Genomic DNA, 13667 nt, shown 5'->3' with positions numbered 1-13667 from the left:
TCCTGTACCAGTACACTGTATTCCTTACACCCCCCTATTATCCTCCTGTACTTGTACACTGTATTCCTTACACCCCCCTATTATCCTCCTGTACCCCTACAATGTATTCCCTATACCCCCTTATCATCCTCCTGTACCAGAACACTGTATTCCATACACCCCTCCATCATCCTGCTGTACCAGTACACTGTCTTCCGTACACCCCTCTAATATCCTCCTGTACCAGTACACTGTATTCTGTACAAACTCTATCATCCTCCTGTACCAGTACACTGTATTCTGTACACCCCCCTAATATACTTCTGTACCAGTACATTGTATTCTGTACACCCCTCTATCATCCTCCTGTACCAGTACACTGTATTCTGTACACCCCCTATCATCCTCCTGTACCAGTACACTGTATTCCTTACATCCCTCTAATATCCTCCTCTACCAGTACAACGTATTCCGTACACCCCCCTAATATCCTCCTGCACCAGTACACTGTATTCCGTACACCCCTCTAATATCCTTCTCTACCAGTACACTGTATTCTGTACACCCCCCTATTATCCTCCTGTACCAGTACACTGTATTCTGTATATCCCTCTATCATCCTCCTGTGCCAGTACACTGTATTCTGTACAACCCCTTATCCTCCTCCTGTACCAGTACACTGTATTCCTTACACCCCTCTAATATCCTACTCTACCAGTACAATGTATTCCGTACACCCCCCTATTATCCTCCTGCACCAGTACACTGTATTCCTTACACCCCTCTAATATCCTCCTCCACAAGTACACTGTATTCTGTACACCCCTCTCATATCCTCCAGTACACAGTACCAGAAAACTGTATTCTGTACACCCATTCATCATCCTCCTGTACCAGTACACTGTATTCTGTACACCCCCCTATTATCCTCCTGTACCAGTACACTGTATTCTGTACATCCCTCTATCATCCTGTACCAGTACACTGTAATCTGTACACCCCCCTATTATCCTCCTGTATCCGTACACCCCCCTATTATCCTCCTGTACCAGTACACTGTATTCCGTACACCCCTCTATCATCCTCCAGTACCAGTACACTGTATTCCGTACACCCCCCTAATATCATTCTGTACCAGTGCACTGTATTCTGTACACCCCGCTATCATCCTCCTGTACCAGTACACTGTATTACGTACACCCCTCTATTATCCTCCTGTACCAGTACACTGTATTCCATACATTCTTCTAATATCCTCCTGTACCAGTACACTGTATTCCGTATACCCCTCTAATATCTTCCTTTACCAGTACATTGTATTCCGTACACCCCTCTAATATCCTCCTGTACCAGTACACTGTATTCCGTACACCCTCTAATATCCTCCTCTACCAGTACACTGTATTCTGTACACCTCCCTATTATCCTCCTGTACCATTACACTGTATTCCGTACACCCCCCTATTATCCTCCAGTACCAGTACACTGTATTCTTTATACCCTTCTAATATCCTCCTGTACCAGTACACTGTATTCCGTACATCCCTCTATTGTCCTCCTGTACCAGTACACTGTATTCCGTACACCCCTCAATTATCCTCCTGTACCAGTACACTGTATTCCTTACACTCCCCATCATCCTCCTGTACCAGTACACTGTATTCTGTACACCCCTCTATCATCCTGCTGTACCAGTACACTGTTTTCCGTACACCCCCCTATTATCCTTCTGTAGCAGTACACTGTAATCCATATAACCCTCTATCATCCTGCTATACCAGTACACTGTATCCTGTACACCCCTTCATCATCCTCCCGTACCAGTACACTGTATTCCATATAACCCTCTATCATCCTGCTGTACCAGTACACTGTTTTCCTTACACCCCTCTAATATCCTCCTCTACCAGTACACTGTATTCTGTAAACACTCTATTATCCTCCTGTACAAGTACACTGTATTCCGTACACCCCCCTATTCAGTACACCCCTCTATCATCCTCCTGTACCAGTACACTGTATTCCGTACACCCCTTCATCATCCTTCTGTACCAGTACATTGTATTCCATACACCCCTTTATCATCCTCCTGTACCAGTACACTGTATTCCTTACACCCCCCTATTATCCTCCTGTACTTGTACACTGTATTCTGTACAACCCACTATCATGCTCCTGTACCAGTACACTGTATTCCGTACACCCCTCTAGTATCCCCTCTACCACTACACTGTATTCCGTACACCCCTCTAATATCTTCCTCTATCAGTACATTGTATACCCCTCTATTATCCTCCTGTACCAGTACACTGTATTCCGTACACCCCCCTATTATCCTCCTCTACCAGTACACTGTATTCCGTACACCCCTCTAGTATCCCCTCTACCACTACACTGTATTCCGTACACCCCTCTATACACTGTATTCCGTACACCCCTCTAGTATCCCCTCTACCACTACACTGTATTCCGTACACCCCTCTAATATCTTCCTCTGCCAGTACATTGTATACCCCTCTATTATCCTCCTGTACCAGTACACTGTATTCCGTACACCCCCCTAATATCCTCCTCTACCAGTACACTGTATTCCGTACACCTCCCTATTATCCCTGTATTCCGTACACCTCCCTATTATCCTCCTGTACCAGTACACTGTATTCCGTACACCTCCCTATTATCCTCCTGTACCAGTACACTGTATTCCATACACCACCCTATCATCCTCCTGTACCAGTACACTGTATTCCTTACACTCCTTTATTATTCTTGTGTATCTGCAAACTGTATTCCCTACGCCCTTCTAATATCTTCCAGTTCTCTGCATTCTTTGCACTACTTCTCCCCTGGATAATTATTTACTTGGCTTTTCTTCTCTGACTTAATTTCCCTCTAACCCCCAATAACTGACCTGTGTAAACTGCTCCCTGTGTTCCTCTGTTCCTCTCCATACTGCTGTTTCATCCAGGCTCTCTTTATCCATTTTTGCTATGTTCTTTCTTCTTCCAGGGCTTTCCACCTACAAACCTAGATGTGATTTCACGCTGACAGAGGATATTACAAGTGACCCAGAAAATCTCCCCCAGTCAGCAGTCACTGTGTGTGTCCCTGTCACAGCTCTGTTTTCCTGAGCACTGTGGTCACTCTGGTTCCCTTGATTCTTTCTCAGCCCCCGGTAAATATTTTAAAGGAAAACACAAAGTAAAAGGTGAATGAGATGCAGAAAATATTAGGATGGATTCTTTGAGAACAAAGAAAACAAGCAAAAACATTAAATGCTGTGACTTTTTTTAAGTTAAAAGTTCTGAAAGCATATTGTAACCACAGATATAAAACCACAAAAAATACAGTAATAACTAAAATCCATAAAAGGAAGATATCTAATAATACTTTTATTTGCTTTTATGTGATTCTGCACTGCTGTCTGCCACCTGGTGATGACCCCATAACTTTGCTTCTGCTGCTTTACTATGCAATCATAGGAAGGTGAAAATGTCTTCCTAATCAGTATTGCTTTAAAGCTCAACATTTTTCCTTCCCATATTCTTCTGTCCCATTCCCAAACATGTCCACTGTTCCACACTTTTACAAACTTTAATTTTACATAGGTAATATGCAAGAGAGCTACGTAGTTGCATGGCAAGCAGGGTTCTTGCTCTGCTTCCCCTGTTCTCCATTGGTCCTCAAACTTGCACAGAAAGCCAGACATGGGGTGTCTCCATGGAGGCCTGGGCTCATTAGAAGTGAGTTGAATGACACTGAGTATCATTCAACTTAAAAGAGGAGTAGTGTTTGCAAGGAACAGTTATCATGAGAAGATATAGTATTGCAATAGAGTATTGCAACCAAATCTGATTTTTGTTATAATGCTGAAGTTACCTTTTTATTCTAGTGCATAAAAGCAAGGTCTGGGGCCAACTATATACTGCCTGGTGAGTAAATCACACTACACTTCAATGCAGTTTAACCTGTTGGAGCATGTCATTGTTTCCTGCGAAACACTACTTTGTTTTGATGTTACTTATTGCTAGGCCGGTTTTTATATTGAGGACATTCCTGTTAATAATACATTCCAGGGGTGTTTATATACATATACATATATATATATATATATATATATATATATATAGCTACATAACTCAACTTTTGTTTTTACGGAAGTTATGTTGAACTTATGAAATATCACAAAGAAGCTTCTGCTAATGGATGTTCAACCATGGAAATTGATGAACTGTCAAAACCACCACCCATCACAACTGCCTCTGAAAACTAGAATCTGTATGATAGCAGCCCATCATCAATGTCATGATGGAATTAGATGAAAAATGTGGTGGCCCCTCCCCATTGTAGATTTTTCACCTTGTAAATGCAAATTGCTTGGCTGTCAGGTTGCATTCTTTCATTTCATTTTAATATTTTAAATATTTTAAATCACTATCTCTAGCTTATTCTAAGTCACAAGTTTGCTTTTTTCTATATTGCCAGTAATAATATATATTTTTATATACACATACATACATAAAAATGTGGAATGTTTACATCATGTTAATGATTAAGCTAAAATATTGATCTTTGTATCATTTCATAAATAATGAGATAGAATACAGCATACAGTCTATGAGTGAGGTGTGGTAAAATATGCCACGGAGAGATAAACATCCAAATGAATTGAAGTACAGAATACTTTGTGAAGATTGCTTTTCTGGTAGCAATATAAATACTACATACGGCTGAACAATGACAAAAAGGTAAGATGAATGATTTCTTGTCTCTTATAAACATCTGCAAGTTTTCCAACTTGCTAAATATCTATTTTTAGGCAAAGTCTCTGATTTTAGTGGTCTTTTTTTTGTAACCTGTAAACCCTGAAAGGTTTTTTTTTACCACTTTACATGTTATGGGAGAAATGTAGAAGCTGCTGTTGTTGGGGTAAATATAAGCTCCTAAATTTAGCAGCTGTATGAAAGTTGCTAGCCTGAGAAGTTTCTGAACATTGATTCCCAGCAACATTGGAAGGTGTCTTCAGTGCAGGTGATGCTCTTTGTGTACCTCCTGCCATTGCAACTTGTATGGATCTTCTTCCTACATGTGATATACTGTTGGATGCAGAGTGGGCATTACAAAATGGGATAACTTCCTCTGAAATGGCATTTTGGGGGTATGCAGCCAACAAACGCTGGGCTTGATTTTATAAAGAATATATGTAACAACCAGAAGAAACAGCCAAGCTGTATAATTAAAGTACTGTATACTTAAAATACTGTATACCTAAAGAAAAGAGGGCTATATAGCACTGAATGTTGACCATAGTTTAAGGAGACTGGACCGCGGAGTTTATGCACAGAATACACTGCCCGCATTTGCTGCAGCCCACAAAATTTTCTGTATTTACTGTCTTACAGACTGTCTTAGACACAGACATAAACTATGGGACAAAATATCATTTTAAAGCTTTTTTTTATTACAAATGCTCTCTGCCTTAGCCTACCCTCAATAAGAACAACTTGCAATGGTGGTCATTGTGTTGGTAAAAAAATGTACCACATTGATGGTCAGTTCTCAGATCAGCCCCTATTAGACCTCGGATCAGCCCCTATTAGACCTTGGATCAGCCCCTATTAGACCTCCAATCAGCACCTATTAGACCTCCGATCAGCCCCTATTAGACCTCAGATAAGCCCCTACTAGACCTCAGATCAGCCCCTATTAGACCTCTGATCAGCACCTATTAGACCTCCGATTAACCCTTATTGTTGAAGGGCTTTAAATGACTTCAAGTGTGTTTTGCATTCTAATGAGTTTTTATAGGATTGCAAAACCCACTTGATGCAGCTGAACTTCAAGTCAGAGGGATCTCAACTCTAGGCTAATTTATTTGTCAATGAACAATGAATTCTCAATAAGATTAAAGGGTTTTAAGTTAATTTCGAAATAATCCATCAACAGTCCAAAGTCCATTGACATGGGACAGGTAATATGAGGAAATTCTCTAAATTACAGCAAGTCACTGACTTTTGATATCAATTGTTACTGCTTTATGAGGATTAAATGAATGTGTCCTTTTTGTACTATTTACAGATTTCTTTGTTATTTGAAAACCTTAGGCGCTATCCTCCTTGCTGGTTGTATGATGTTTTTGGCCTTCCGAATTTTAGATTTCCCAATGAAAAATAGGTAGGTATTTGGAAATGAATACAGAAAACATACCAAAAATACCTGATGTTTAGTGTTTGGGTGCCAATAAACACTTTAGAATTGTAGCATTTTGATTCATATTTGTATACATATTAATTTGAGGCATTTTTTTTAAACTGAGAACCTGTATAAAAAAGATGATGGTTGAAAATTAGTATGTTGAGTGATACACAAATGTATTTTAGTGCACACACAATTTTGGTAAATTTTAAAATGCAAGCCTGTGTTCATAAAAATAGCAAAAATGATGACAAAAAAACTTTGATACACAAAACTGTCCAAAGATGACTCCAGCAGCTCTCTTCTGTTATTGAGCTGACCCTAAATGATGGTCCCAGAATTATTCCACTTATTCTGGTGATACCCGATATGTAACACCTGACCAGCATTTACACGAGAACTTGTGCTTCCTAGGTGAAAGTATGCTGTGTATTTTTCTTTTGTGAAAAGCAAAAACCTGTGAAAACCTGTTTATATAGAATAAATAAATTATATTTTATTTAACATTAGCATGTTGATGATCGGGAAAAGGAGAAACCAGGAATACAAAATTTAATCAGACTAAATTTCATTCTTTTAATGCTTTTTTAAATACAAGCAGTGTAAGTACACAAATTTATTACTGGTATCAGAGTGGCAGAGGGATTAGCTAATCGCCGTGCTGCTTCTCCTTTCACTCACTAGTCGTAGGCTAGGGTTAGTTCAGGTCAGTCTGGTCCTAGAGGAATTGGGTTGAAGTGCCAGAATTTAGACTATGGTAGAAAAAAAAATATTTCAGGAAAATCTCTGTATTTGGTTTATTGTTTTCTCCTGATTTATTGGCTATTCATTTTTCTATTAGAGTTTTCCACTAATATTGTCCACTAATATTCATTTTGGCATAAATTATATTACCCAATTGGGAGTCAACTTATGTTGTAAAAAGTATACAGGCTTGTTGCTAATGTTTGCTAATATTTAAAAAGATATATATAACATGTAATAAAGAATGTAAATGTGGGCAGACAAATCTTCTAATAAGTAAAAAAGTGAAAATGACAAGAAAAATAATTTTTAGCTAATTCTAATCCTAAAATTTACAGTTTCTATTTTAGATTCATGTACAAAATGGATGATGCTCATGGTACATTGGTCAATGAACATGCAGAAAAAAGCAGAGAATCCTGCCAGTCAAAGAGAAACATCTTTTTCCTGAAGACCCACAAGACAGCCAGCAGCACCATAATAAACATCCTGTTCCGATATGGTGAATTTCACAACCTTACCTTCGCCTTTCCTGTTCGTTCGTCACTTTATTCATATCCAAACTTCTTTTCAGCATCCTATGTGGATGGCTTCTCTGTAGATGGAAATAAGACTTTCAACATCATGTGCCATCACATGCGTTTCATGCTTACAGAGGTGAGAGAGAACTTTGCTATGCAATTTAGGTTATTTGCTGTGCTTTTTATCCCGTCAATTTTATTATTAAACAGGATTTGTATGGCGCCAACATATTATGCAGCCCTGAACATTAAATGGGGGTTGCAAATGGCAGACAGATACAGACCGCTACCGCTAGTTTATAATCTAAGAGATATGCCCAGGGCTATTAAAAGGTAAACAAAGACTTGTAACAAAATATAATATATATATTAATACTTACTGGGGGGGGGGGGGCACATTATGGAGCACCACATGAAAAAGCAGAAGTAACTAAATAAAAATAAGAACATGTCCCCAAAGGCCCTATTAGTTTTCTGTTAAATATAAATATATATATATATATATATATATATATATATAAAACGGCAAACAATTTACTAAAGCTTATTTATTAAATATTTGTTAGCTTCTAAACCCCATTGAAAATAACTAGTTCAGAACATAAAAGAAAAAATTGCATTAAATAGTAGTAAAACAGTGTTTCTCAACCAGGGGTTGCTAGGGGTTCCTTTAACAATGAGCAATTTGTACCTTTCAGGTCAGTTTAAGTAACACCAATGATCTTTTGGGCTATGTGTAGGAATGGCATTCTTTCACTTGGCCATGTAAGAGGTATTCTTCCCATTGACCACCACACTCATGTACTCTGATATGTGGATATAGTAATTATAGCAGGGGTTCCCTGAAGACCTAAAAGTCATTTCAAGGGGTTCTTCATTGAAAAGGCCCTTTGGTGATGGGGATGTTACAGATCCTTCCTGAAAATGAAGGATCTCAAATTTGAAGTTTAAAAAACTGTCTCTTGGTGCATGACAGCAAATTCCACATCCTATTTGGCATGCTCCTCCTTTCTGCACATTTAAAAAAGCACCCATCAGCTTCTTCTGTCTCTTAAACCCTCACTACTTACCCACCATTCCATATACCCCCTCCTATTGTGTGCTGCTTCCCCTACTTCTTAGATTGTAAGCTCTTCTGCACAGTTCCATTTCCTCCTCTTGTGTCACGGTCTGTATCTGTCTGTTATTTGCAACCCCTATTTAATGTACAGCACTGTGTAATATGTTGGTGCTATATAAACCCTGTTTATAAATAATAATAATAATAATAATATTAATTTAGAAAAACCTGGATCCCTTTCCCTCACCACAACTCTGAACCCCATCTGCTTACAGCACTCTCAGACCCCTCAGCAACACACAATAAAGAACCCACATAACCCCATCAGTGAAGAACTCCTCAATTCAGATACCCCTCAAGGAAGACTCTTTTGATGCAGAGGCCCCTTAGTGCCAAACCTGCTTAAATTGTAGACCCCCAATCAATCAATCAATGAAGCCTAACCACATAGTGTAGAGCCCAAGTCAGTGACAAATCCCCTTCAGCTTCAGTTCCTCATAAATGCAGAATGCACCTTAGTGACCTTATCTACATGTTACTACATTTCTTCATATACAGCTGTCCAGCAGCTTTATCGAGTTGGCAGGCAGAAATTGACAGGTGGGACTTGTTTGCAGGCCAACTAGGTTCAGGGGTCCCCTTAGAAATAAAATTTATTTCAAGGGCTTCCCCATGGTAAAAAGGCTATTTTAGACAGAAAACATTTTGCAAAATTTGTTACCCATTATGAAAATGATACTTCTTGTGTTGCAGTAGACAATACATCTAATGGTCGATTCACAAAGCTTTATATGTGGATAAGGGTGTATACGATTTGCCATGGCATTGTAATTTTCTATTTCAATATTTTATTAAAAAAAACTAGATATCACAAATGAAAAACAAAACCAGTAACAATATGAAAAAAGCACACATAGTGCAACATCAATGGCAGCTTACAATAAATCAAAATAAGCCTGTTAGTTGTCACAGAAGGCAGAAAACCAGCAACAACAAACATAAGTAAAAAAATTGGTTAACCAACCCTTACGAGTTCAAAAGCTCCAGTTTAAGGTTTAATTATACATTTTAGGAATAACAACTGAGCTTTAGAATGTAGCAATAAGTAAAGGTATTGTATTTTCAATTGTCATGGAACTATAGAAGTCACATCAAATAACAAATAGGCATCTATCACTTGTTACACCATGACCCTTACATACCCATAAGTCACATATGACCTTATATTATGCTAATATGTTTCTTCTTTGCTAAAATTTACTTAAAAACAGAAAGAAATGGGCCTCTCTATTCTGGCATTTCAGCTTTGTGAAAAGATTTAGTAAACAGGCGTGTGAATACCAGCAAGGTGGAAAAGCACAAGTTTACATAAGCAACATAAGTAATCTTGGTTAGTGAGGCCTACCATATATAGGTTGGAGTTGTAAAAAGGTTAGAAATTTATTGTGTGGCGTATAACATATATGTAAAATATTGGTTTCCTCATTTCTCAAATGTCACTTTAAATATTTTTTGACAGGTTAAAAAAGTGATGCCAAATGACACTTTTTACTTCACTGTCATGAGAAACCCAATCTCATTATTTGAATCATCTTTCTCTTACTGGAGAAAAAATACACCATTCGTAAAAGCTAAAAACTTGGAAGACTTTCTCAACAATTCCTCTGCATACTATGATGCAGTAACGCAAAACAGGCACTTAGTTAAAAACCTCATGGCCTTTGATTTGGGATTTGATCCAAAAGAAAATAAAACTATCAATAAAATACAGTTTATGTTAAATTTAACTGATACAATCTTTGATCTGGTGCTGATCACTGAATACTTTGATGAGTCTCTTATTCTATTGAAGGAAGCTCTGTGTTGGTCATTTGATGATGTTCTGTCCTTTCCACTGAACAGAAGAAGTAACAACACCATGAAAACCCTCACTTTGGAAACACAAGAGAAGATAAAAAGATGGAACAGCCTTGACTGGCAATTGTATGTCCATTTCAACAATTCATTCTGGGAACTAGTTGAAAAGTTTGGAAGGGAACGAATGCAGCATGAGATTGGGATACTACAAATGAAAAGAGCTGAGATGGAAAAAACATGTCTGCAGGGTGAGGTTGCCCCCAGTCAGTTAAAAGACAAGTCAATGATACCATATCAGTCTGGAATAGCCACAATTCTTGGATACAACCTAAAACCTGGACTTACAACACCATACCAGCTTCTTTGCCGGAGACTTGTCACCCCAGAGCTTCAATATAATTCATTGTTACATGACAAACAGAAAATCATGTAAGCGGGAGATGCGTTAACAAAAATACAGAAACCCCCTAAAAAACATCACTCATGAACGGAAAGCTTGAGAACAATATGTTTATGGTATCGTTTTAATTTTTTCTTATCTCTCTTTGTTATATAATTTAGCATAAATATATCAAAACAATCAAAAGTACAACTCTGCTTTAAGGTCAGTTTATGATTTATATATATATAGTCTATATTTAGGCAGCTAATTGGAACTTTTCAGAAAGGAGAGTTTTTCTTTGGATTTTAATCATTTTTAACCTTACAAATGTTGGATCAGGCAGATCATTATTGCAGAAGGGGACAGGTGATATCCTGCAATAATCTGTTTGATGACTGCTCCAGCAATCCTCGCTTCCCTTGCACGTGCCGGGGATGATAGCCAAAGATTATTGGATATTGGTTAGCAAATGTTTTTAATCCTGAACCAGATCTATTTCAGGTTTCCTGGATCACCCAGCTTCACTGATGAAAGTGTATCCTTCCATTCAATCACTAGATTATTTTACTATTTATTGGTTACTATATTGCTGTGCATTTTCATATTAATTTACCCAACTATCATCCATTTTTAGATGCAAATGCAAATGCAAAATGCTTGAAAAGCGGAGAATCTAACAAATTACTGATATCCTAATATCAGTATAATAATATCTGTATTAGCTGAGAGCTTAAAAACATAATGATGCTTTATTTGTTTTTTATTTTATTGAGAATTGGTTAATCTTATTTTTTTTTTATAGTGGTCCAAGAAATAAAGGTTGATAATTTAAACAAACCTCCCCTAATTTTCTTATGGAGGATTTTTTTTTTGTTATACATTAGATGTTGATTGCCCAATAAAAAAATTTTGGTAATGAATTAAAATATTTTTGTGATTGAGCACATCACTACCTCTAATATCCCAATAAAAAAAAAATCACCTCCATGAAAATTTCCTAGTTCCATAAAGCTTCCAGACATCCCAGAAATGCAGGACCAATTCGTCATAAAGTATAGAGAAACCATTACTAGACCCTACATAAAGTTTAATACTTCTTAAAGCACTTCAATCTATTCTATCATAGCATTATTTATTGTGATTTACAGGTAGTATAACTTTTCCCTTTATATTCTTGCTTTATGATTACATCATTGCAATATTTTGTAATATTATCTCCGCTTTTGTGTGCTTTCTAGTTTTATTCTGCTGGAAAAAAGCTGCCATTTGTTCAATAAAACTAAAAACTTATAATAGTGTCATGGGATTTTTTCACTTCATTGCTCCATGAAATATTTTGTACAAGCTATTATATATCAAATATTGTAATTTGTAAAAAAAAAAGGTCAGACTAAGTCTATTGACACACGTTTTCTTTATAGGTGGAAAGCCGTTGATCCCTTCACGATTCTAGTCCAATTTGTCTTGCACCAGACTGTCTTCCTTCTCCTTTTCTTTACAGACTGGGTGAAGTTATGTTCTTTTGAGGATTACAGGAGTGGTGAAAATGGCAACTGACATCAGTATTGTCCCTGTGCATGGGGGCATTTCTGATTCTGGGTGTGCACCTGTTCTCAAGCATTATTAGTTTCACCCAATCAGCTGGCAGTCAGAAAATGGCTATTTAGTTATCTCAGACAATGCACTTAATGTTCGTGCAACAAGTTTCCATTAGTATTGAGCCCCTAGTTCTGTCGAGCTAGTTCCTGTCCACATGTTGCTTAATCCAGCATTTCCTCTGTCCAGCTCCTTTGTTAATCCCTCATTGTCCAGTCTGTTTGTTCCCAGCCATCTTCCCTGTGCTGTTCCAGTGTTCCTGTCTGTCTGTGGTTGTTCCTGTGTTGCTTGTGCCTCCTTTGCTTCCAGTGTCTCATGTGTTCCTGCGTCTGTGGTGGCTCCTGTGTCACTGGTGTCTATTTCCTGGATCCCTGGTACTTGACCCCTGGCTTGTGACCTGACCTTTCTTGCTTGTTGCCTGCCTTGGCCCCGGCCTTCTTTGACTACTCTTCTTCTTTGTGAATTTGGTACCGTTGCCCAAGAAGCTGGCAGTGCCCAGCAGCGCAACATCCTCACTATTAGAGGCTCTGGAGAAGACCTGGTTACTGCTTAGAGTCTGCGCCTTGGCCCTTCTCAGGGCTCACACCACTTCCGTGAAAGCCATAGTGCCCCCTAGTTGGCCCTGTCTCCCCAAGCACGACAGTTTGCTCGAACCATGACTACAACCTCCCAGACCTCCGCAAATCCCAACCAACTACTTAAGGGAAGGATAAGGGAGGATCCGGTCACCTGTAGCATTGAAGCTTTCCTGAGCATTTTGAGGAGGGTTTTTGATGAACCCACTCGAGCCTCCTCAGTGGCCAGTGTTCTCCTGTGTTTCTGCCAAGAGTCACTTACTGTGGGCCAGTTTGCTGTTAAGTTTCGCACTTTGGGGGTGGAGCAACAAGGCCCTCCACCCTACCTCCTGGCAGGGCCTTTCCGATCGCATTACGGATGAGTTGGCTGGTCAAAAGATTCCCAATGCTCTGGATGACCTGATCTCCCTGGCCACCCAGAATGATATACGTTTCCAGGAGAAATCTTGCAACCACAAGGCCTTCTCCCCAGGAGTAGCTCCATCCTTCCAGCGACCTCTGGAACCTCCAGTCCCTCCTGTTTTTCCTTCATCAGAAGTACCCTTGCAACTGGGCTGCTCATGTCTATCTCCAGTGGGGAGATCCCGGCGCCTATCTTTAGGTCTCTGCATTTACTGTCAATTGAAAGGACACTTTTTTTAACTCTGCCCACAAAGGCCAGGAAACTTCAGCACCAAGTATGCTCTAAGGGGGGCATGCTAGGTCACTCTTCTCTCCCTTACACTCAGCGTCCCTCAATACAATTCAGCTCCACCACA

The 13667-nt window shown here is 38.8% G+C and overlaps 2 protein-coding genes across 5 annotated transcripts in view; one reads left to right on the top strand and one right to left on the bottom strand.

The window, feature by feature from the left end:
* The window catches only part of NEU4 (neuraminidase 4), a 9977-nt gene extending 6835 nt beyond the window's left edge, over window positions 1-3142 (bottom strand). The window contains exon 1 of the mRNA XM_072407650.1: window positions 2891-3142. Within this exon, the coding sequence (XP_072263751.1) occupies window positions 2891-2930 (40 nt within the window). The 5' untranslated portion in view covers window positions 2931-3142. The remainder of the gene's footprint in view (window positions 1-2890) is intronic.
* A 1468-nt stretch (window positions 3143-4610) lies between these two features.
* Window positions 4611-12031, top strand: LOC140330007 (galactose-3-O-sulfotransferase 2-like). Of its 4 annotated transcripts, none has more exons than XM_072410372.1 (4): window positions 4611-4727; window positions 6058-6153; window positions 7269-7575; window positions 10019-12031. In XM_072410372.1, exons 1-4 carry the CDS (start codon window positions 4717-4719, stop codon window positions 10787-10789), a joined length of 1185 nt encoding a protein of 394 aa, XP_072266473.1. In that variant the 5' UTR covers window positions 4611-4716; the 3' UTR covers window positions 10790-12031. The 4 variants fall into 4 exon arrangements, with proteins under 4 accessions (XP_072266473.1, XP_072266472.1, XP_072266475.1 ...); XM_072410371.1 differs by having other exon boundaries at window positions 7257-7575; XM_072410374.1 differs by having other exon boundaries at window positions 4620-4727; window positions 6084-6153.
* Window positions 12032-13667: the final 1636 nt, after the last annotated feature.

Source organism: Pyxicephalus adspersus, chromosome 4 (assembly GCF_032062135.1).
Source record: "Pyxicephalus adspersus chromosome 4, UCB_Pads_2.0, whole genome shotgun sequence".
Taxonomy (NCBI): Eukaryota; Metazoa; Chordata; class Amphibia; order Anura; family Pyxicephalidae; genus Pyxicephalus; species Pyxicephalus adspersus.
The sequence above is the reverse complement of the archived record's forward strand: the minus strand, read 5'-3'. Positions and strand labels throughout refer to the sequence as shown.

What these genes read in the sequence shown, in the direction of transcription:
- LOC140330007 (XM_072410371.1), top strand. An exon ending in GATTTCCCAATGAAAAATAG is followed by an intron (nt 6,154 to 7,256) that starts GTAGGTATTTGG and finishes TAAAATTTACAG; the next exon opens with TTTCTATTTTAGATTCATGT. An exon ending in TGCGTTTCATGCTTACAGAG is followed by an intron (nt 7,576 to 10,018) that starts GTGAGAGAGAAC and finishes ATTTTTTGACAG; the next exon opens with GTTAAAAAAGTGATGCCAAA.